The 26,577-nt window shown below is 33.4% G+C and overlaps 1 protein-coding gene across 14 annotated transcripts in view; it reads right to left on the bottom strand.

The window, feature by feature from the left end:
* The window catches only part of DGKB (diacylglycerol kinase beta), a 639,605-nt gene that overhangs the window by 352,794 nt on the left and 260,234 nt on the right, over positions 1 to 26,577 (bottom strand). For all 14 annotated transcript variants that reach the window (XM_079151895.1, XM_079151896.1, XM_079151890.1 and 11 more), the window contains 3 exons: positions 25,498 to 25,583; positions 23,349 to 23,438; positions 4,902 to 5,062 (listed from right to left, as the gene is read on the bottom strand). In XM_079151895.1, coding sequence (XP_079008021.1) covers positions 4,902 to 5,062; positions 23,349 to 23,438; positions 25,498 to 25,583 — 337 coding nt within the window. The remainder of the gene's footprint in view (positions 1 to 4,901; positions 5,063 to 23,348; positions 23,439 to 25,497; positions 25,584 to 26,577) is intronic.

Below are 26,577 nucleotides of genomic sequence, written 5' to 3' on the forward strand. Positions count from 1 at the left end.
TACCCTTCAACATATGAATAGATAAAGAAAATGTGATATATATATCCCATCATATATATATGATGGGATACTACTCAGCTTTAAAGAAGAATGAATTTATGGCATTTGCTGGTAAATGGATGGAGTTGGAAAATATATCATGGTAAGCAAAATAAGCCAAACCTAAAAAACCAAAGGCTGAATGTTTTCTCTGATATGAGGATGTTAATTCACCATAAAGGGGGACAGGGAAGAACAAAGTGACTTTATATTAGGTAGAGAGGAGTGAAGAGAGGGGAGGGGGTATGTGTTTAGGAAGGATAGTAGAATGAAACAGACATTATACATTATGTACATATATGACTGCATGACCAATGTGATCCTACAATATGTAAAATCAGAAAAATGAAAAATCACACACCATTTATGTATGATCTATGAAAATAAATAAATGCTTTCCTCAGCTATGTACAACTAATTAGAACAAATAAAAAATGAATTAAGAAAAAAACAAACTTTGTCTTGAAACTTAGTCTTGAAGACTTTAGTCATGAAAACTTATTTTCTTTTATCCCTTCAACACTATAAATTCTATTTCCAAAATATTTCTTAAGTATATCCAATTGTTTCAGTGTTCATGACTCTTAGTGTCTTCACTCTCCCTGACTTTGCATGAAATATGTTAAGCTGGGCTTTTGGCCTCTATTCCCATAAATCTCCATGTCATTGTCCATTTGGCAACCGGAATAATTTTTAATAGAGTAGTTCTTTTAATTGACATCCTTTAAGTGTCTTGCAGATTAACAAATATTTTTTCTCCACAAAATATTTTCCTCCATAAAATATTGTTAAACCATTAGATAGTGGTTAAACTTGCACATTTTTCCCCATTTTGAGGTATATGATTACTAAGAGTCGTTGGTATTATTTCCAACCTATGTATGCAAATTTTGGGTTTTATTATCTTATAACATTTAATTACATATAAAAGGAAACTATAATTATAAAAATGTTTTTTATGGAAACAAGTCAATTGCTGTGGGAAGATTTGATGTAAGTATAATACTGAACATTTGCTGAACTTGTGCACTTTAATTAAATCTGAGAGCTAATTATAAACAATTATTAAAAATAATTTTAAAAACCCAAAACAGAAAGGACTAGATTATTATTTTAGTGCTTTTGATTTTTGCTCCACTTTCAAGAAACAAATTAGCAATCACAGTGTGATTTATACATGAAAGTGTGATGAATTCCAGTGAATGGTTCATATTTGAAGAAAGGACATTGGCTGAGCTTGTTAGGATACATTGACCAATTCAATTATATTTATAGGCTTAAAAGGAAATATTTAAAGTTGTATTATTCCTTCTATGATACTTGTTTTGTCTATCTTTCAACTAATGTCTGACTATTGCCTCTGATTGAAGAGATCATGCTATCTGTCCACAAACTGTACTACTTTATTTCCTGATTATAATCATAATCGTTCAGCTGCTTACAGCTAAAATGACAAATCCAATAGCTTTCGAGAGCTTTCCAGACCAGACTGCAGCTACTTCTACAGATGCCTTTCATGTCATTCACTCCCACTCTCCCTCTATGCTCCAGGCACACTGGTCTAAGTGGTCTTTGAAGACACAAAGCTCTTTCTCACCTTGAGCCCTTCACATACAGCTATATAGACTTGGTACGTTCTTTACATCTCTTTGGTGTCCAGCTCTGTATTCTTCAGATCTCTTTCTTAAATGAAAATTTTTATATAAGCCATTCCTGACTATCAGATCTAAAGTTGATGTCCCTTATTCTAGGTCATGGTAACTTTTGTTTCTTTCATTTCATTTACCATAAGTTTAAGAAGTTTTGTATTTATTTATTTTTTTCGGAAATGCTTATCAGAAAATCTCCATTACTTGAGAGTCATCTGAAACAGTAGTAATCTCTGTGGCAAATGAACATGGGAGGTCAGTGCCATAGCTTGCCTTAGTTTCCAAGACTGATTAAGGGAAGTGACTGGTCAGTAAACTAGCCAGAAATTTAGCAGGAGACTTTGGAAATGAGATAGTCACAACGGGCCATGATACACTGTACATATCCCAGACTGTCTAAAAGGCTTTATACATGATCAGGAGAAAGTAAAGGAAGTCCTAGCTATTTTCACATCATTGCTTAAATGAGAGGCTTTGTATATGAACAGAAGAAAAAAAAACTAAATCCAATGTATAATTTTTTGAACTTTGAATGTGATCCTCAAAGAACACATGGATCCATTTAATAACAAAGGGGGAGAGACGTAGTACTTCAAAAGTTAAGCACAATTTCTAGTTAACTGTACTGACACAGGGGTGATATCTAGGAAGCCAGAATCAAAACAAAACAAGATGGGAAAAAAAAAAAAAAGTTGAGACATCAGCATCTATACACCACAGGGGAGAAAGTCTCCACAGGAAATTCACTAAACAAACAAGCATTAACAGTCCTTGCAGAAGAATGAAAATCCGGAGTTGTTAAGACATACAAATACAATTTCTAGTTCAACAAAAAATATGCAAAGAAGTATGAAAATATGTTGCATATTTAGGACAAAAATAAGCAAGCAAATGAACAAGATTTCTGATGTGACTCATACATTATCAAACTCTTTAATGGTTCCCTAGTGTTGGACTTAGCAAAGACTTCATTCTAGCTTTTATAACATGTCAAAAAACTAAATTGAACCATGTTTAAAGAATAAAGGAAAATACAACAATAATGATACTTAGAGTATAAAATATTAATTAAAGATAAGAAATGATTAAAAAATTAGAAATTCTGGAGTTAGAAACTACATTAATTGGGCTGGGATTGTGGCTCAGAGGTAGAGCCCTTGCGTTGCACGTGGGAGGCACTGGATTTGATTCTCAGCACCACATAAAATGAATAAATAAAATCAAGATATTGTGTACATCTACAATTTAAAAAAAATTAAAAAACTATAGTAGCCAAAACAAATGATCAAAAATTCCTAGAGAGATTTAAAGAATTGACATCATTTGTAATATCTTTTATGGTTTGAATGTGAGTTGTCCCCCAAAAGCTCACATGTGAGACAATGTAGAAAGTTTAGAGGAGAAATGATTGGGTTTTGAGAGTCTTAACATAATCAGTGAATTAATCCCTGATGGGATTAACTCGGTGGTAACTGGAGGCAGGTAGGGTGTGACTGGAGGAGGTGGAAATTGGCTTAGGCATACATATTTTTGTATCTGGAGAGTGGAGTCTCTCTCTTTGCTTCCTGATGATGAAAGCTACTTCCCTCTGACACACTCTTCCACCATGATGTTGTTCTGCCTCACCTGGAGCCCCAAGGAATGGAGCTGGTCTTCTATGGACTATGACCTCTAAAACAGTGAGTCCACAAATAAACTTTTCCTCATCTATAATTGTGCTGGTCAGATCATTTAGTCACAGTAGTGAAATAGCTGACTAAAACAATATCCAAAGACTGGAAACAATCCAAATAGCCATCAATTGGTGAAGGAATAATGTGTAAAACATACATATAATGAATTACTATTCAGTAATATAAAGGAAAATAGCATTCATATGGTTTACATGAATGAACTTAAAACACATGCTAAGAATCCAGATGAAAAAGACCACATAGTACATGATTTTCTTCATATAAAATGTCCATAAAACAAACATTAGAAAACAGATGTAATTACTGTCTAAAGCTGGGCGAAGGAACCAAAATTGTTTACAAGTGGGGATTAATGGTCTTATTTGACAGATATAATATCCTAAAATATTAAAGTCATTAAATGTACTATCAAATGAGTGAATTAGGTTATGTGTAAATTATACACTAATAAAACAACTAAAAATCTGTTAGGAAGGTTATATTCGTTTTTGTTTTTTTTTTTTTTTTTTTTTTTTTCACTGTGACCAAAATACCTGAGAAAAACAACCTAAAGCAGGAAAAATTTATTTTGATTCACTTTTCAGAGGTTTCTATTCATAGTCAGCTGGCTCCACTGTCTCCCAGTAATGCTATCAAGTTGTGAAACACTCACTGAATTAATCCACTGATGAAGTCAGAGTCTTCATGATCTAATTACTTTCATAAAGCCCTACCTCTGAAAATTTCTGCCCTTGGGGCTAAGCCTTCAAAACATGAGCCTTTGGGGGATACTCTGATCCAAACTGTAACAAGGACTTCTCAGGATCAAGGTGCATTACAAATATGTTGTAATGATAATAATCATCATAGTATTCATAAAACTGTATATTTAGCTCTTAGTATGTAGCATTCTTTGAAGTCATATTGTTTGTAATTATCTAAGAAAGGAAATAAACAACATGGTACTGTAAATGAATGCTTCAGATAATAATTTTATCAAGGACTCTTAGAAAGGTAGCTTGACTCTTTAGTTCACAGACTCAACTGATATTTTTTATAGTCTCTCTCTGTGTGCGTATAAGTGTGTGTGTGTATATGTGAAAGAGAGAAAGTGGGGACATAAGATTTATACTGAACTACATATATCAAATGTAATGCGGTGCTATAATAATATATTTTAGCCTTCATAATTATTGGATAAATATGTGTAAATAAAGAATTGTTAAAATGATCAATTTCTTAAGGATTAAGATTTTCATTTCTTATAAACCAATCTAAGCTTCATTTCAGTAATAAAAATGATCAAGTTGAAAGAACAGAGTTTCTTTCCTTTGTATAACACATAAAAATTTTATCAATTGCTGATATTCTGACCTGAAATAAATTCATAAGCTTTATTATTGTCCATTAGAAGAGGTGTTTTTCTGACATAAAGATCAAATAAATTATTTATAATCAGAAATTCTTCTTTGTGTGAGATTTTTCATCAAGTGATTATCCAGGACCCGATTTTAAAAAAAAATGTAGTGAAAAATCTTACCACACCAATGGAAAAGTAATTGTTGATGATACTGTAAGGCACTGGGTCTCCTTTCTCATCTTTGTCATTAGGTATGACTTCAAACTTCCACCTGTCCAACATGATTTCTGTGCTGGTTTCAATGTCTTTTAGGATTTTCATCAGATTCTCACCTTCATAACCTAATGAAAAAAAATTATCTTGAGAAAAAAAGCTGAACAAGTAACAAAAGCTATTATTTATGTGTTTAGGTGTATTCCAGCATATAAAGTATTCTAAAGCTAATAAGGCATTTACAGCTCATTTTACTACCAAAGTAAGAATTAAATATAATCTTACCATACTCATACCAAGATTTTCTTAGCTTTTATTTGCAATACATATTTCTGTTCTCTGTTGCATATTTTCAATATACCCAACTGCCAAATGAACATTTCTGCTGTATACCCCCACAAACATATCAATCCATTCAAAACATAACTGTTTCCATAGCTGAGCATCCCATCTCAGAAAGACATCACCCTCCACCCAATTGCAGAAATCATAATCTAGATGTCATGTTCGACTTTCTATCCTTCTTTATTCTCTCCTCTAGTGATATAGAAATTTTAACTTAAATAAAAGATCCTGCTCTTTTTTGTTCATTGTATATATATAGTTTTTTCTATCTATTCAGGTGCCCCTTATCTCTTTAACTAGTTTGCTTCTATTTCTTCAGCACGGTTTTGATAACTCTTCTTTATCTTAAGTCACCCTTCCAAAATAACAGATCAGATGCCTGTCCTCTGCAGTCCCACAGATGCCTCTCTCAACACTAGCCTTAGCTTAGAACTGATACACGGCACTATTGTTAGGTGTGATTTCCTCACTACAAGCTCTGTTTACCAATTCTTCTTTAATCCATATTTTAATGAATTTGCTATAAGATGAACAAAATGGCCTAAACAGAAAATATCTAACAGTTTTCTTAAGTTTATCTGTGAGTATATATTAGTAGTTAAAACTGTAGCCTAAACTGCTGTGTTATTGCTTTGGTTTCTCCCTCAATATTAGTTTCTTCTCCTGTCAAACCTAAGGCTGGTTGGGAGAATTAAACAAGACATTGCATAAAAGGCCTTAATATATGAAGTCTAAAAAAATTGAAAGTTCTCAACAATATAATACTACTAAAGATAATATCAAAATCTGAAATGTACCAAGTTAAATAATCTCTCTTCTCTGTGAATACACACACACAGAGTCATGTACTCAAAAAAGAAAAAAAAAAAAATTGAGAAAGAAAGTATTTTTAAAGTTTTTTTCTCCATGTCCAACTTTTGGCTTGTAACTTGATAATTTTACTTCAGAGGCTATTAGCACACATTAGAGCTGTTAGCATACACATAATTGAAAAATAAACAAAAACTCAATGGGTTAAAAGAAAAAAATAGGCACTCTCATATGTCAATATTCCCTAAAGAGTAGTAAGTTATATTCAAAATGGATTTACTTAATTAGCGATAAGAAGATGAATGCAGTCCCAAACTAAAAATACTACTTTTGGAGGCCACCATTAACTCTTACCTTACAGAAATTTAAAAAATAATTATGCACCATTTAATGCATACAGCAAAAGTACAACAAACAATAATGACATAGAAAGTATTTAATATTTTTCAAAAAAATGTCTGAATCAGTGGTACATTCCTGAAATCCCAGCAATTCAAGATGCAGGAGAATCCCAAGTTTGAGACCAGCCTCAGTAACTTAGCAAGACCCTATCTAAAAAAAAAGGGGCCAGAGGTATAACTCAGAAGTAAAATGTCCCTGGGTTCAATCCCCAGTAACAAAAGAAAACAAAAATTATACCATATATATTACAGTGGAATTTTAAAATTTGAATATTAATTATATACATATAATTGAATTCATTTTCAAAACATTGGTTGATTTCAACTGAAAGACTAAAATAATCATATTTACTTATATTTCAAATATTTTTAATAGTTCTATCATTTTCATTTTATTTATAATTTTTTTTTAAGAAATATAAATTAGCTGTGTGTGGTTGTGCATACCCATAACCTCAGAGGTTGGAGAGGTTGAGATAGGAGGATCACAAGTTCCAAGCCAGCCTTATAAGTTCTAGTCATCGAAATAAAATTTTATATATATATATGTATATATATATATATGTATGCATATATATATATTTCTCTACTGAATTAAATTAAAAAACATATATTTACTTTTTTCCAAGTTTTCCTTTTGTTTTAGAATAAGCAGGATGGGTGGAGGTACAAGATGGAGGAGTAGAGAAAGGAAGCCTGCCCAGCAGTACCTCAGCACCAGAATTATATAACAGGACAACTCCTCCTCAGCAAGGTAACAAAGGAACCTCAATGAAACATAACACTGAACTATAAAAAAAAAATCCATAAAGCTACAGCATGTTGGTAATTTGAGCATAAGAAATAATACCTTAGAGACACAGCCAGCTTCAGCAACTAGCAGAGCAAAGGGAGGAGTGCACGCAAAAGAGATGCATGACCAACAGATAAAGAAATTAGAAAATAAAGAAAAATCAATTTAAGGAAACCTGCAGTTTACAGAGGAAAGCTGATTTTAACAGACAGAGTTGGTAGGGTATGCCTCTCAGTGAAAACAAATCCAAAGTGGTCCACTGGGGTGAAAGTTGTCCATGGGGGCCGCACACCCTCTGCAGGCAGGCACCAGGGGTGCAGCCTGGAAAGCCCTCTCTAGATATGGAGTGCACAAGATGCTGGTAGGTGAGGAAAACTTTCCCAGGAGCTGAAATCTGGCCACACACAGCTTGCACAGTTGCAAAATGAGATAGGACATTACAAACTCATAAGGGAAGTTACCAACAAAGAGAAAATTCCCAAAGGGTGCCTGAACCAGAGAGACGAACAACCAAAGAAACGTTTTATCTGAACCACTTAGCCTCTGGATCCCAAGGGAGAAAGATCCCATAATAGTTGGCACCCCATAAGAGCTACTGAGAAGAGGCTCACTGTGGACACACAGTAGCACCTGCACTCCAGGGAAAAACTGGCAATTAATATGCACGGTTTTGAAGGTGAAACCTGTAGAAGCTTAGTCCCTATGTCCTAAAAGTGATTTTTCTCGAAGCCCCAGAGATCCAGAAACCCAGCAGAGATAGGAAGCGCCAATCAACAGGGGGAATAGATCAAATCTCAAACTCCCTCACACAGAACTCCAAAGTCCAAACCCCCAAAATGGAAAATTCCAATATAGAACTCTGCATTATCTACACTACGAGATTACACAATTCATCAGCACATCCCGGTCTATCTGACACAATACTGGGAGACTGGAATTGAGCATTACTACAACCAGCTGGCAGCTAGGTGAGGAATGCAAAGACAATGACCAAAATATGAAGCTAAAAGTAAAGACTGAAAATCCATTGCTATCAATAGATTTGACCACTGCAGTAGAAACAAGTCTTAGATCTCTCATTAAGATTTTTTTCTTTCTTTTTATCTTTTTCCTTCCTTCTTATTTTCTTCTTCCTTCATATTCCCATTTTTACTCTTTAAATTTTAACATGTTTTTCAATTATTTTATAATGTTATATTATTCACTTTATTATGTACAATTCTCTGTGTATGTGAGTTGGCATGTATGGTTGTATATATTCATACTGCATGGAAAAATTTGATATATGTGTGTATATGTATGCATATATATATGCAAACACACCTACCTACACATACACACACATATGTAGATATATGTATTCATGTAACTACACACACACACACACACACACACATATTTTCATGTAACTTTACTTACATATTATTGGCCCTCTCCTGCATTATTTATTTAACTAATTATTTAGCCTAGATTAGACTTAGGTAAAGTAATCGAGACCTTTTGTCTAAGGTCTTGGTCCTACATAAAAAGAACAGCTAATTCCAAAATCAGTAGAAAACAGAAAACTATTAAGATCAGAGCTGAAATTAATGAAATTGAGAATTAAAAAAATACAGAATCGATGCAACAAAGAAGACAAATAAAATTGATAAACTCTTAGCCAATCTAACAGAGAAAGAGAGATCCTAAAATCAATAAAATTAGGGATGCAAAAGGAAATATCATCATAGACCCTTCTGAAATACAGAGGATCATCAGAAACTATTTTTGAAAATTTATACTCCAATAAACTAGAAAACCTAGAAGAAATTGAGCAATTTCTGGACACATATGGTCAGCCCAAATTAAACCAGGAAAATATAAAAAACGAATATACCAATATGAAGTAATGACGTTGAAACAGCTATTAAAGTCTTCTAAAAGAAGTCAAAGTATCTCTATTTGATGCTGACATGAGTCTATATCTAGCAGACCCAAAAATCTCTATCAGCAGACTTCTAGAGCTTATAAATTAGTTGAACAAAGTAGCAGGATACAAGCTCAACACCCATAAATCTATAGCTTTCCTATACTCCAATAGTGATTCAGCCAAGGATGAAATCTGAAAAAACATTCCAATAATCTCAAAAAAAAAAAAAGCAAAAACAACAACAAAAACTTGGATATTAATTTAACCAAGGATGTGAAAGAGCTCTTCAATGAAAATTATAGAATAATGAAGAAAGAAATCAAAGACATTAGAAAAGAGAACCCCCCATGTTCTTGGATAGGCAGAATTAATATTGTCAAAATGTCCATACTACCAAAATTATATATACATTTAATGCAGTCCCCATCAAAATATCAATGATATTCTTTAAAGAATTAGAAAAAATAATCCTTAAATTCATTTGGAAGAATAACAGATCCAGAATAGTCAAAGAAATACTAAGCAAAGAAAGCAAAGCAGTAGGCATCACAATACACAACCTCAAATTACACTACGGAGCTATGTAACAAAAACAGCCTGGTGTTGACATCAAAACAGACATGAAGACCAATGGAATGGAATAGAAGACACAAAGACAAACTCACATATTTACAGCCATTTGATACTTTGGTGCCAAAAATTGATGTTGGAGAAAGATAGCCTTTTTAACAAATGGTGTGGTGAAAACTGGATAGTAATATATAGAAAAATGAAATTAGATCACTGTCTTTCACCCTGCATAAAAGTCAAATTCAAATGGATCAAGACTTAAGAATTAGACCAGAAAACTTGCAACTGCTAGAAGTAAACATAAGGTCAACACTCCATCATATTGATGCTGTCATTAGCTTCCTTAACCAGACCCCAAAAGCACAATAAATTTCAAACACAACTGAAATACAGAAGAAAAATTAGAAACTATTTTGAAAATTTATACTCCAATAAAATAGAAAATTTTGAAGACAATGACAAATTTCTAGAGATATATGACCTACCTACACTAAATCAGGAGGTCATACATGATTTAAACAGAACAATTTCAAGTAAAGAAATAGAAAACACCATCAAAAGTCTACCAATTAAGAAAAGCCCAGGATGAGACACATTCTCAGTTAAGTTCTACAAGGCCTCCAAAGAAGAATTAACACCAATACTCCTGAACCTATTCCATTAAATAGAAAAGAGGAAATCCTTCCAAACTAATTTTATGAGGATAATATCACCCTGATACCAAAACCAGACAAAGACACATCTGTCGCTTTCTGCCGACCAGCAGGACAAACGACACATACTCTTCAGAAGTTCATGAAGCAGCTTCCGCTTTATTCGGATAACACCCTCAATATATAAGCAGTTTCATGCATAAGCAATTGTAACCAGATATGTCCATCCAATCCTATTAAAGGTCAAGTGATCACGAGCTCAAGCATACATGTAAGATATATCTATCCACGCGCTAAACGGCTGAACTAATTATCATACAGCCAATGGTAAACGCTTCCTATTTTTCTCTAGGCACATTTAGCATGCCCTTTGGCTCTCTGCCAGTCGCCATCTTGGATGCATGTGTAATAACCCTGGGCCCAGGGTCTCGCCCGCCACACACATCAAGCAAAGAAAACTTCAAACCAATATCCCTGATGAACATAGATGCAAACATTCTCATTAAAAATCTTGAAAATTACATACAAAAGCAAATTAAAAAGATAATGCACCACAATCAAATGCCTCCTTTCCAGGGAGGCAAGGTTGTTTCAACATATGGAAATCAATAAACGTGATTGATCATATCATAGACTTAAAGAATCACATGATTATCTCAGGTGCAGAAAAAAGCATTTGACAAAATACAGCACCCTTCATGTTCAAAACACTAGAACAACTAGGGCTACTAGGAATATTCCTCAACATCACAAAAGCCGTATGCTAAACCCAAGGTTGACATAACTATACATGGAGAAAAATTGAAAGCATTCTCTCTAAAAACTGAAACAGTACAAGGATGCCCTCTTTTACCACTTTTATTCAACATTCTTGAAAATCTATCCAGAGTAATTAGACAGAAGAAAGAAATGAAAGGTATATACATAGGTAAAGAAGAACTCAAACTATCACTATCTGCCAATGACATTATTCTATATTTAGAAGATTTTTAAAAATTCACCAAAAAACTTCTAGAACTAATAAATGAATTTAGCAATGTAGCAGGATATAAAATCAATACCCATAAATCAAATGCATTCCTATACATGAGTAAATAATCCACTGAAAGAGAAATAAAGAAAACTACCCCATTCACAATAGCCTCAAAAAAAAAAATTGGGGAATCAATTTAACAAAAGAGGTGAGAGACCCCTACAATGAAAACTACAGAACACTAAAGAAAGAAATTGAAGAAGAGCTTAGAAGATGGAAAGACCTCCCATGCTCCTGGAATAGGCAGAATTACTATTGTCAAAATGGCCACATTACCAAAAGTGTTGTACAAATCTAATGCAATTCCTGCTAAAATCTCAATCACATTCATCAAAGAACTAGAAAAAGCAATCATGAAATTCATTGTAAAGAGACTCAGGATAGCCAAAGCAATCCTTTGCAAAAAAAGTGAAGCGGGAGACATCACAATACCAGAACTCACACTATACTACAGAGCTATAGTAATAAAAACAGCGTGGTATTGTCACACAGAGACAAACTCACATTAATACAGTTATCTCAAGCTAGACAAAGTTGCCAAAAAATTCACTGGAGAAAAGATAGCCTATTCAACAAATGGTGTGGGAAAAATGGAAAACCACATGTAACAAAATTAAATTAAACCTTTTCTCTCACCCTACATGAAATTCAACTCAAAGTGAATCAAAGACATAGGCACTAAAACACAGACCCTACGAAAACTAGAAGAAAAAGTACGACTAAATCTTTACCATGTCAGCCTAGGATCTGACTTCCTTAATAAGACCCTTAAAGCACAAGAAGTTAAATCAATAAATGGGATGGATTCAAACTAAAAAGCTTCGGCTCAGTAAAAAAAAAAAAAAAAAAAATAATGTGAGGAGAGAGCCTACAGATTGGGAGAAGATCTTTACCACTTGCACCTCAGATAAAGCATTAATCTCTAGAATATATAAAGAATTCAAAAATCTTGACACCAAAAAAAATAAATAAATTACCTAATCAATAAATAGAATCAGGAAATGAACAGACACTTCATAGAAGAAGATATACAATTGATCAACAAATATATGAAAAAATATTCAACATCTCAATTAAATGGAGAAAGGCAAATAAAACTAAGATTTCATCTCACTCTAGTCAGAATGGCAACTATCAAGAATACAAGTGACAATAAATGTTGATGAGGATGTAGGGAAAAAGGTACACCCATATATTTTGTTGGGAATGCAAAATGGTGCAACCATTTTGGGAAAGCAGTATGGAGATTCTTCAGAAAAGTTGGAATGAAACCACCATTTAACCCAGTTATCGCACTCCTCAGTGTATATTCAAAGGACTTAAAATCAGCATAGTATAGTGACACAGCCACATCAATGTTTATAGCAGCTTAACTCACAATAGCTAAACTATGGATCCATCCTAAGTGCCCTTCAACATATGAATGGATAAAGAAAATGTGGTATATATACATGATGGAATTCTACTCAGATTTAAAGACAAATGAAATTATGTCACTTTCTGGTAAATGGATGAGGTTGGAGAATATCATGCTAAGTGAAATAAGCCAAACTCAAAAAATCCAAAGGCTGAATGTTTTCTCTGATATGCGAATGCTAATTCACAATAAGGGGGGACAGGGTTAGGGAAGAATAGAGTTACTTGAGATTAGGTAGAGGGGAGAGAAGGGAGGGGAAGGGTTATGGGTTTAGGAAGGATAGTGGAGTGAAACAGACATTATTACTTCCTGTACATATATGATTGTACAACCTATGTGATCCTACAACATGTACAATCAGAAAAATGAGAGATTACATTCCATTTATGTATGATTTATCAAAATGTATTAATGCATTCTACAGTCATGTACAACTAATTACAACACATTTTTAAAAATTAAAAAAAATTAAAAAGCATTTGTACACTAAGAGAAAAAAGAGTGAAGAATGAATTTACAGAATGATAGACAATCTTTTCCAAATTCTCTTCTGAAAGAGTATTAATATTCAGACTATATTAAAAAATCAAAACACTAAACATCAAAAAAATCAATTAGTATGCAATAACTAAACAAAAGTCTCTTAAAAAAAGAAACACAAATTGTCAACTAATATATGAAAAATGTGCAGACTTTGTAGCAATCAGGGAAATGCAAATCAAAACTACAATAATATTTCATCCTTCTTCATTTAAAATAGCAAAGGTCCAAGAATACAATTATAAATGCTGATGAGGTAGTAAGGAAAAAGGTACACTTGTACTTTGTTGGTGGGACTGCAGATTGTTACAGCCACTCTGGAAAGCGATATGGAAATTTCTCAAAAAACTAGGGATGGAACCACCAAATGACCCAGCTTTCATACTTGGTATTTTCCCAAAAGAACTCAAATCAGCATACTATAGCAATACAGCCATCTCAATATTTCTGGCAGCACAATTTACAATAGCTAAATTATGGAATCAACCGAGAAGTTCTTCAATAAACAAGTGAATTAAGAAGTTGTGGCATTATACACAATGAAATTCTACTCGGCCATAAAAAGGAATGAAATTATGACACCTGCCAGTAAATGGATGGAAATGAAGACCATCATGCTAAGTGAAATAAGCCAGATTCAGAAACTCAAAGATCAAATATTTTCTCTCATATGTGGAAGCTAGAATAAAATAAAAGAAAGGAGGAGAGATGGAGAGGATATCATAAAGACATAGGGAAGATCAGAAGTGTAGAAAGGGATTGAGTGCAGAATGAAGGAATGGGAAAGGGGAGCAATGTGGAATGAATTCCTAAAAAATCATGTTTTGTGCATATATTAATATACCACAGAGAATTTCATCTTTATGAATAAATAAAAAGAACCAATCAAACATAAGTGAATACACAGCAAAAGGAAATCTAGCAGAGGAGAGGGAGAACATGGGAAAGGAGGAAAGATAGGAGGAAAAAGGGAGAGTGAAAAGGAGAGACAGTGACTGAAGTCAAATTCCATGCATGCATGATTTTTTTAGGATGTATAATATGCATAACTATAAAGCTCTAATAAAAATAGATAAGCACCATGGTTTTTCATTGTAAATGAATTAATATATAGATGCATAGTGTGTGTATATATACACATATACTGATCAGAAATGTAAGTAAATAATAAGACTTTAAATAAATTACTGTGCTTGCCTTTACCCATATCTCAAGTTAATAGCAACATTGTTCATCCTAACAGTAGAACAAGATAGGAAAAGCAACTAAGCAGAAGAGGAATTTAGTGTAAGTTAATTACCATGGATAGACTGTAGGAGCTCAAAATATTTACCACTAAATATGTTTTCACAGATTTATTATGGCTAAATATGAGGAAGATTGGTATCAATCAGTCTTCCAGCCAAATTAAAAGAGAAGAATCAATAAATAAACCTATTTTAGAATTACAACATCTGGAGTTGAAAGCTAGTTCATGAAGGTGAATTCCAAATTGTAGTTCCCCACTTAACAAATATTTATGACATGCAAGTTTGTATTTATGTATGTCATGCAATGGCATATAGTCATTACTACAGTTCCTGAATTTAAGAAGATTAAATATTTTTGGAAAAGCAAAAACCATTAAATACACAAGCAAAAGTTTGTTTATAGGAAAGAATGATGGTATTTTCTGTCATTAATTTGATTTAAAAGTGTTAATCACTCTTGGCTAGGAAACAAAATGAGCCAGGTGTAGTGGCACATGACTGTAAACCTAATGACCCCGAGGCTGAGATATGAGGATCCCAAGTTCAATTCCAGTCTCAGAAATTTAGTAAGGGCCTAAGCAATTTAGTGAGACTCTGTATCAAAACAAAAATTTAAAAAGGATCGGAGATGTAACTCAGTGGTAAAGTGCCCTTGGGTTTAATCTCCATTACCACTTCCCCCCCAACATAAAATGGAAAAAAAAAAATGAACAAAATGGAAACATAATATTTATTTGTTCTTTAATGACATTATTTCTGAATCTCTTAATCTACTTAAAAATTCAAATAATTTTTTCAAATGAAAATCACATATAAAAGCAAAAATAAATATTTGTAAAAGGGTGCTCCATTTAAAACACTGTCCCTTACCTTCTGACTCTATGCAAACAAAACTTTGCTTCCAATATTCTTCACATTTTTGTTAGATTAATTATTGCTAAGAAATTTTCTAAGAGAATGCTAATTGAGTATTTTCAAATGCCTTAGGATATCTTACATTCTGACAGTGTAACTTCTAAAATATGGATATATATTCTTGTAAAAAAAAGTCTTCAAGTCAATGCATTCAACTGACCTCAGTGAATCAAGTGATTATTAACTGAATAAAGTATTTTCACCGATGTTACACAAAGTACTCATTATAAGCACTGGACAAAGCAATTTAACAGCTTTAAAACAGCTACCTGAGCCCAAGGTCCTTGCAGGAGGCACCATTATTGACTCTGAATTCCGATGAGGAAGGAGTGGAATGCACACAGGTGCTCAATAACATGCTCAAAGCTACACACCTAGCAAGAAATAATCCCACCTCACACAAAACACACAATAATTAATAATCTCTAGCCAGTGACTTCTTTGTTTCCCTAATTGTTCCAGTTGGGCTTCTTGATATCTGTCTTGGGGAGATCCAAGATGGTGAACTAGAGGGAGCTGCATTCCTTATTGTTCTGTAACTCAGGTTTCAAGCAGAGGGTATCTGTTTCTTGGTGAGGCAGTTTTTGCTGCTTATCGATACCCTGCTGTTACCCCATTTGTCTACTGCGATCACCTGCAGTCAACCAGCATATTGACACCTTTATGAGTGCAGATTGCTCACTGTCAGGCACCTATCATCTGCCTTTTGCCTGCCTCTTGCCTATCCATTACCTTCCTTTCATCCATCCATCACCCACTACCCAAGGTTCACCTCCCGATCATCCAACAACAGTCAGCAAACTGACCACAGACCACCAGTGGAGTGCCAGATGCCTGCTGTTGCCTGGAAGTTCACTGTCACAGTATCTGCAGGTTTGGTTACACATGGCTGCCACCATTTTGAGATAACAGCCAGGCCCTGTGGGACCCCTGGTCAGACAGACTGAGCCCTTTCTCCAGGATCCCTCAGCCCGACAGATCACTCCCTGCCTCCAGAGCTCTCACATAGACTGACTGCTCCCCACCACCAGGACCTCCAGTCAACCACATACACACCCTGAGCTGCAGCTCCCCTTTTGCTAACACATTTGGAAGCCAGAGCGGCCATCTTGGATAATCCTGGAAGCCGTTGCTCCAATCTTTAGTTGGGGCAAATCCCATCCTGAGACTCCTGCTGGAACTTGAAGCTCATGCATCAGGCTACTGAAGACTGGGAGGTTTGAATACTGTATGACTATTAGAGTGTAGATTTTCTTTTTTCTCCTTATTAAAAAATTTTAAGATTTTATTTCTTTACTTTTCTTGCTCTCTTTTCCTTTTGTTTACCTGTTTCCTCAGAGTCTCTTTTTCCCTTTTTGCATGCTAACAAGCAACTTCTTTTAATTACACTCTTTCTATTATCTAGAACGTCTATATATTCTTTTCTTATCCCATTAACAGCTACATCTTAAACCCCTGCACATCCTCTTTGTCCTCCATTAGAAACTGCAGATCTTATTGCAAATCTATTTGTTATACCGAAGATAATAATTGAACTCATTCTGTTTATTATGATAATATTGTTAATGTCCTCATAGGGGCTATTTGGTCTAAGGTTGCATACTGTCTGAACTGGGCTAATATTGATCTCCCCCTTAAAGAAAAGGGTTTGGAAACCTGTAGGGTCACTCTAAGCCTATAGGGGGGAAACTGCAATACCCCAGATCTGCACTGCTAGAGGGGAAGATACATGAACAACATGAAAAAACAAGGGAAGAAAATGATCCAAACAAATCCATGACAGTATAATAGAAGAAATGTCAGAAAAGGACTTCAGATTATACATGATTAAGATGATTCGTGAAACAAAGGATGAGATAAGAGAGCAAATGCAGTCAATGAATGATTATACAATTAAGCAGTTGAAAAAGCAACTGCAGGAAGCAAAAGATCATTTCAACAAAGAGATAGAGATTCTAAAAAAAAAAAAAAAAAAAAACAGAAATCCTTGAAATGAAGGAAACAATAAACCAAATAAAAAACTCAATGGAAAGCATCACCAACAGATTAGACCACTTGGAAGACAGAACCACAGACAATAAAGACAAAATATTTAATCTTGAAAATAAAGTTGCCCAAACAGAGAAGATGGTAAGAAATCATGAACAGAATCTCCAAGAACCATGGGACTTGATGAAAAGACCAAATTTAAGAATTATCGGGATTCAGGAAGGCACAGAGATACAAACAAAAGGAATGAACAACCTATTCAATGAAATAATATCAGAAAATTTCCCAAGCCTGAAGAATGAAATGGAAAATCAAATACGAGAGGCTTACAGAACACCAAATGCACAAGATCACAACAGGTCCACTCCAAGGCACATTATAATAAAAATGCCTAACATATGAAATAAAGATAGGACTTTGAAGGCTGTGAGAGAAAAGCATCAGATTATATATAGGGGAAAACCAATATGGATATCAGCAGATTTCTTAGCACAGACTTTAAAGGCTAGAAGGGCCTGGAACAACATATTTCAAGCTCTGAAAGAACATGGTTGCCAACCAAGAATCTTATACCCAGAAAAACTAACCTTCAGATTTGAAGATGAAATAAAATCCTTCCATGATAAGCAAAAGTTAAAAGAATTTACAAATAGAAAGCCTGCACTACAGAATGTTCTCAACAAAATATTCCATGAGGAGGAAATGAAAAACAACAATGGAGATCAGCAAAGGGAGGAACTACCTTAAAGAAAAATCTATTCAAAGGAGAAACCAAGCCAAGTTAAAAACCAAAAATAAGCCCAAATGACTGAGAATACAAATTATATCTCAATAATAACCCTCAACAGTAATGGCCTAAACTAATCAATCAAAAGACATAGACTGGCAGAATGGATTAAAAAGGAAGACCCAACAATATGCTGCCTTCAAGAGACTCATTTCATAGAAAAAGACATCCACAGTCTAAAGGTGAAAGGATGGGAAAAACCCTACCACGCACACAGACTCAGTAAAAAAGCAGGGGTTTCCATCCTTATTTCAGATAAAGTGGACTTCGAGCCAAAGTTAGTCAGAAGGGATAAAGAAGGACATTTCATACTGCTTAAGGGAACCATAAATCAGTAAGACATAACAATCGTAAATATTTATGCCCCAAACTATGATGCATCCATGTACATCAAACAAATCCTTCTCAATTTCAGGAATCAAATAGACCACATCACAATAATTCTGAGTGACTTTAATACACTGCTATCACCACTGGATAGATCTTCCAAACAAAAACTAAACAAAGAAACCATAGAACTCAATAACACAATCAATAACCTAGACTTAAAAACCTATATAGAATATTCCATCCATCAATGAGCAAATTGACTTTCTTCTCAGCAGCACATGGAACCTTCTGGAAAATAGACCATATGTTATGTCACAAAGCAGCCCTTAGGAAATGCAAAAAAATAAAGATACTGCCTTGTGTTCTATCAGATCATTATGGAATGAAATTAGGAATCAATGACAAAATAAAAAACAGAAATTACTCTAACACCTGGAGACTAAATAATATGCTATTGAATGAAACATGGATACAGAAAATATCAGAGGAGATAAAAAAAATTCTTAGAGGTGAATGAGAATGATGATACAACATATCGAAATCTCTGGGACACTATGAAAGCAGTATTAAGAGGAAAATTCATTGCATGGAGTGCATTCAAGAAAAGAATAAAAAAGTCAACAACTAAATGACCTGACATTACAGCTCAAAGCTCTAGAAAAAGAAGACCAGAATAACAGCAAAAGTAGTAGCAGGCAGGAAATAATTAAAATCAGAGCTGAAATCAATGAAATTGAAACAAAAGAAACAATTCAAAAAATTGACAAAACAAAAAGTTGGTTCTTTGAAAAAATAAGCAAAATTGACAAACCCTTAGCCACACTAACAAAAAGGAGAGAGAAAACTCAAATTACTAAAATTCATGATGAAAAAGGAAATATCACGACAGACACCACTGATATACATAACATAATGAGAAGCTACTTTGAAAAATCTATATTCCAACAAAATAGAAAATACCAAAGACATTGACCAATTTCTAGAGACATATGCTCCTCCCACACTGAACCAAGAGGACAAACACAATTTAAATAGATCAATATCAAGCAATGAAATAGAAGAAGCCATCAAAAGCCTACCATCTATTTATACAATGGACTATTACTCAGCATTAAGGAATAATAAAAATATGGTATTTGCAGGCAAATGGATGAAACTGGAGAATATCATGCTAAGTGAGATTAGCCAATCTCAAAAAAACAAAGGAAGAATGATCTTGTTAATAAGCAGATGATAACACATAATGGGGGGAGAAGGGGGCAAGAAAGGAGGAAGGAGGGACTGTATAGAGAGAAAAGAGGGGTGGGAGGGGTGGGAGGGTACGGAAAAAATAACAGAATGAATCAAAATACATTACCCTATGTAAGTGTATTATTACACAAATGGTATACCTTTACTCCATGTACAAACAGAATAACCTGTATCCCATTTGTTAACAATAAAAATAAATTTAAAAAAATATCTAGTCCTCCTGCAATATTGAATTCAAATGTAGCATTAAAAAATTTTAAATGCATAATTAAAGATATTCCTTAAATAAAGAAAATTTGGAGTCTACTAAAAGAGATGTATAGCAAGCAACACATCACACAAAAAATTAACACAGAATAATCAGTCATGATTTTTAAAAGTTTTAAAAATTATACTGCTACTTCCAGGCCAATTGAGACACTGAAGTAGCATTAAACATACGTCACTTAAAAAAGTGAAATTTTAGCCGGCCACAAATTACTCCAAGCCACATGCAATGCCACAAAATAATATAGGAAAAATATTTATAAATGTCAAAGGTAAATAAAATGTGAACCAAGAATTTTAGACTCACCTAAATTGTACTTCAGAACATAGGCATTTACAAACATGAAAGAATTCAGGAAAACAGCACTGAATGTATATAAATATAGAATTGAACAGAAGTATGGGATTTATGTTTTTAAAAATGTGTCGATGATGTAAAACTAAATAATACAATAATATAGTTTGATTGTCAGTCATTTTTTTTCTTTACTTAGAAAAGATCTTATAGAAATTAATAATTCATATTATAAAAGTAAGGTTAGCTATTCCTATCACGTCTATTTTTTTCTTCTGCAAAATCAAGTAAAATTAAAATTAATGTATCATATTGTTAATAACATTCATCACATTATCAATTTTAATAAAAATATTATTTCTACCTAAAAAAAAAAAAAAAAAAAAGCCTACCATCCAAGAAAAGCCCAGGAACAGATGGATTCTCAGTTGAGTTCTACAAGACCTTCAAAGAAGAACTCATCCAATACTTCTCAAAGTAACCCAGGAAATAGAAAAGGAGGGAACACTACCAAACTCATTCTATGAAGCTAATATCACCCTCATACACAAACCAGGCAAAGACACAACAAGGAAAGAAAATTTTAGACCAATATCCTTGATGAATATAGATGCATAGATGCAAAGATCCTTAACAAAATACTGGCAAACCATATCCAAAAACATAGTAAGAAAATTTATATCTGTCTTTTCGTCTTTTCTCAAAACCCTTGTCCAAGTCTCTGGCAAGTTCAGTCAGTCTAAGCCTGAAAATGCACTCAGAGGTTTTCTCTACTTGCATCACAACATCCTAGTCCAATCTTTTTATTTTCCTGTTATGACAACTATAGTTCATGTTTTCATTTTTATAACTCTAGTATTCCATGATTTCACATTTTTGACCAGTTTATTTTCCACTAAAAAAATCTATTTTTAAAAATACAACTGTCATTATATCTACTTCTGAAACTCTTTGGTTACACTTTTTGCTTCAAATTCAATCAAATAAAAATGTTGGCAGACAATAACTTGCACTGTCTAGTTCTTTACTGCCTTTCCATACTCACAGGTCTCGCCACCCCTTACCACCCACCAACCTGGTGCTTCTTGGGCAACCCCTCAGTCTCCCTCAGACCTCTTAACAGGTAGCTTTTTCTCTCTCAGTATATTTTAGGTCCAGCTTAAATGTTTCTTCCTCAGAGACACCTGCTTGACCAACTAGCTAAATAGCTCATAACTACTACTCATTTTTTGTAGCTCTGATTATATTTTATAAGTTGATTTACTGTCTATATTCACAATGAAAATACATTTATTTATTTCCTTACTCTATATGTAGAACCTGGAACAGTGTCAACATATACCAGACACAGGGAATTCATCACCAATATAGACTTTGATATGTGCTTAAGTGCTTCTCTTTGTCCATCAACAATATCTTTATGCAGTTTTATATGACCCACTAGACTGTAGAAAAAGGACTTCTTCATCAAAATTCAGATTTAATCCACTTACTTATTTGCAAATAAAGTTAGCAATTTCCAAATATCAAATGCACATTTCAGAAAAACATAACACACATTTCCCTTCTTTTAAATCAATGCACATATAGAATAATTGGCAAATATATCTTAGAAGCAATACTTACAAATATCTTTATCCCTGTAGACTTCAAGAAATTTAGCTCAATACTGAATGATATTCTTTTACTACAGTACATTGTTAAGAACATGCCAAATAGGTTATATACTAAGTTTTTTACTTAGTTTCTAATTCTGTGTTTAACATATATTTGTTGACCAGGTAGTCAACTAGGATGGAACAATAGTTCTCAAACTTTGCTATAAATCAGAGTTACTTAGAGAGTGTTTAAAAAGACAATCACTTGTTCAGGTCCCATCTCCAGAGATTTCCATTCACATATTTAGGGTAAGGTCAGGTCACTATATTTTTAACAAGATCCCCAAGGGCTTCTGATTCATACACTCTTAGTAGACTCTTTCCAACATCTCTGAGTTTAGATACTAAAAGTATTTATATTTAATTCTTTCGCTTCTTTAGCAAAATGTGGTGTTGCTTAGTAATCCTCAGCTAATGTATTAGTGACAGCTCAAAGTATTTTAAGATCTCATCTTGAAATGTCCTGTCTCTACTCACTCTGCTCTATACACTATTCCATTTACAGTTCATTGAGTATGAAATGCATCCATCTCTTCTGGGTCTTTAGATTTAATGTTTCCTCTGTCTGTGAAGACTACTCCCAGTTTTATATGGCTGTGTCATTGTCTAGCCATCAGATTTATGTAAGTGAGGCCTTTCCTCATATTGGTACTTATTTTCTTGTTAGTATAAAGTCTCTCCATTTACATACAATTTTATGCACCACTAAATTTAAAGGTCCTTTCTTTTTTCAACTCTCACCTCTGTATCCCAAGTGCAGAATACACTGGATAGCAAAAGCTGGTATCAAATATTAAGTATTACATAATGCATTTGTTTCTGGGAAAGTCGTTCATCAGTCTTTTTTTTTTTTCATTTGTGATTTTTTTCATACACCTCATAGATTAAAAATCCAAACAATACCTTAGAGTTCCTTCACATTTACCTCATTTTTCTAAGTAAGAAAAACAAAAACAGGTTTCACAATCTCCCAAACGGGGTCTATCATTAGTACCTGATTATCGCCCGATACCCACACTTACTCTGTCCTATATTTGTTCTTCTACCCCATACTATCATTGAAAATCACATATTATTCACGTAACATCCATTATGTTTGCTAAAATCACATAATAATGTCATACAATAAAGAAATGCTGGGTTGTTTTTGTGGGTATGTGTGTGTGCTGTGTTCCTGTCTTTTCTCATGCAGTTGGTTTACCTCCTCCCCATCGCAGGCATCTCGCAAGGTCATTGCCAGTCCCAAGAGGCAGAATAGCCACTGGAGGATGCTTGACTACATTGGCCTTTTCTGTAGAAATGAAAATAAAACAAAATGTTGATCACAGATAGAACAGCAACAAAATTGACAACCTGACAATAAATGAAATAATTTTACAAGATATTTGTAAATGGAAAAAAATTGCATTTTATAGATGTGTAAAATTACAAATTATAAATTTTTTATGCAGTTATGACAATTGATGAAAAACAAACCTAATTATTAAAATTGTGGCAGGAATTTATCAACAAATGAATAAGAAAAAAACTTTAAAATATCTTAACTCAGCTGAAAATTGTATTTTTGTGTATGTGTTCATGCATGTGTGTATGTGTTATCTCTGTTAAAATTCTCAGGTAGGCATATACTTGCAACATTAGAACACAGATGTGACCAGGGTACCTTATTATATTCCTATATAGCCCTTTTACAGCATTAAGTGTAGGTCCATTTTACTTTAGGAAATAAAAACATGAAAACACCTAAATTGTAAAGGGGAATAAATTGTTAATATTGTCCTTGACTTGTTTCTACCTACATTCTGTTTTTCTGTCAGAACAAATGAACATGAAATTAATGCTGAATAACCCAAGTTTTCAGATTAGATTAATCTTTACACCACATAGTGCTTTGAGTTCAGAGCAGCACAGATCTCTGTCACTGAAATTTCATATGCTTTTGTTTGAATCATTTTATACCCCAAGTGAATCTCACAAATGTATATTATTTTCTTTACTTTTTACATCCTCTTTAGTCCATTGAAGTCCATGTGGAGATATGAGTAAGAACAGAGGGACTGGGCAATCAAGGGACATGCCACAGATACAGCCTTTTGGGATTAAATAAGCCAAAACTCCCCACAGTTTTCACTCTGAAATTCTCAAAAGTCCAAAGATGCTTTTCCATTAACTTGGGGACTATTATAATTCTTGAATTCTAGTTTTCTTCCTCAATAGAGCATAGATATCCTGTTTATCTCTTATTGGAAGGACAAGAGTCAAATTTTTCTGATTATTTTACAAAATATTAGCAGATTACTGTTGCTAGATTCTTAACAAAAGTGTGACTTATAACACGTATTCATTTTAAAATTGAATATTTTCAGTGTATGAAAAGAAAATATGATCTGAATTGACTAAATAGAAATTTGTTTCAATCTGTCTACAGAAAACAAAACTTCTTGAAGCAGTTCTTACTGTGAAAGGATCTGATTCTATTAAAGAGATGTCGATTCAATAACTGAAATGAGATCTAAGAGTAAATATTTGTTTTGGATTTATTCCTCATAAATGCCAATTTATGTTCCAATTAGTAATCTAACTAATAATCTGTTCTGACAAGTGACTAGATCTTAAATACCAGTTTAAATTTTTAGAATTTATCAAGTTTTTCTTGTACAGCATGATCATGTTTTTATCCTCAATCATATACTTGTTTTGTGTGTTTATAAATTCAAACTCTAACTACCGATAAAATGCAAAATAAGGTTAATGTGTGCCTTCTCATCCAGCTCTGTCAGTTTACATCTACTAGGCTTTGCTCTAGTTATTTGGTCACTTTAAGTTTAGATTACATGAGTCTAAAGCGGAATCTGATAAATTTATGGGAAGTAAACAAGATAATTTAGGACCATCTGATAGTTAAGAATAGAAAAATTAGCTATGGTAATGCTAATAACAGTTTGTGATAATGCTATAAATGTATACAGAGGGTAAGGTTTAGAGATTTCACATTTAAATCAGGTAAATATATCCATTTACCACTAACTTTATCAGAAGTGCTGAAATTCCTTTGGCTTCCTTTCTAGGGAAAAGAAACAAGATTTCCTAATGAAGGTTTAAAAAATGCCATGAGAAACAATTAGAAAGGTTTTCTAGATACTTGTAAATTATGTCAATTAAAATTCTAAGCTATAGAAGAATAAATTAACCCATTAATGAACAACCTGACAGATGTCCACTTACATAATTACATCCAAAGATCCTAATGCTGGCATTGGGCAGAGAGATACATACATAGAGAGAGAAATAAAACAGAATTTAAAGTTGTCATCCTCACACATGTCACATTAAATACTTGTCCTCATTACCTATGCAATCCAGAATCCAGCCCACAGTTCCGTCTCCACCACAGGCTAACACTCTGAAGTCAGGAACATCACGGAAAAAGTTTAACCTGAAAAATAAGCATGTTATGGCACATGATTGATATTTTAAAATGAGGACCTTTTTTTATTCCTACCATTTTATCCAAAGAAATAAATTTTTATTTTATAAAAACTATAAAATATTTCATTGACATTTTACATTTCATTTAAATGTATTTTATAATTATAGATTCCAGATTATATCCTTTAAAATATTTGGTAAGCATATGTTCTGGATGATATAATGGATGTTTTATTTTTTATAAGTGATAACATTTTTAAAACATTAATAAATTATAATTTTCTTTAAGATATTCACCCAGATGTGATCTGAGATTACATAATCCAGAATGACATATATTCTATTATTTCATTTAACAATTTTTATCAGTTAAAAATTCTCATTTGAATAATTACTTAAATGTGATCACTGTGTCAGTAAATATAATGCCTTCAACACTTTTCTGCTTTCTCTATCACTGGAAGAAACTGCAAGTGGGAGTAGAGCCAAATCTTTCACCTTTTCCTTTTGACTTAGTATCTGCAAATAGTAGCTGACTTCACCTTGTCTTTCAACCTGATGACCAGTGTTTACTGCCCTGGAACACTCAAGCTTAATTGCTGAGTTGGTTGTGATAAATACCCACTGCTCCTGCTATTGCTGCATGCAGTGTGCTTATTAATGCAACCTACCTGAGAAAAAGTCACAAACACAGGCAATACAGCCAGTTACTCAATCACACATGCCTATTTTATTGCAAGAAATGAACTGAAACAGGAAAGAAACCTATGCCACTTCTCTTCCTTTGCCCCAGATACAACCACTGGTAATCATATAATATGAAACCATTGGTAATCATATAATATGAAACAATTGAAGTAATTTTTCTATACACTGCATATAAATATATATGAAGGGACATAGGCACAGCTTTATTACACACACTTTTAACATGAATGGGATTATGACATAGATACTACTCATTTACTGTGTTTTTTTAAACTTTAAATGTGTATAAGAGA

The sequence above is a fragment of the Sciurus vulgaris genome (genome assembly GCF_902686455.1).
Source record: "Sciurus vulgaris genome assembly, chromosome: 8".
Lineage (NCBI taxonomy): Eukaryota > Metazoa > Chordata > Mammalia > Rodentia > Sciuridae > Sciurus > Sciurus vulgaris.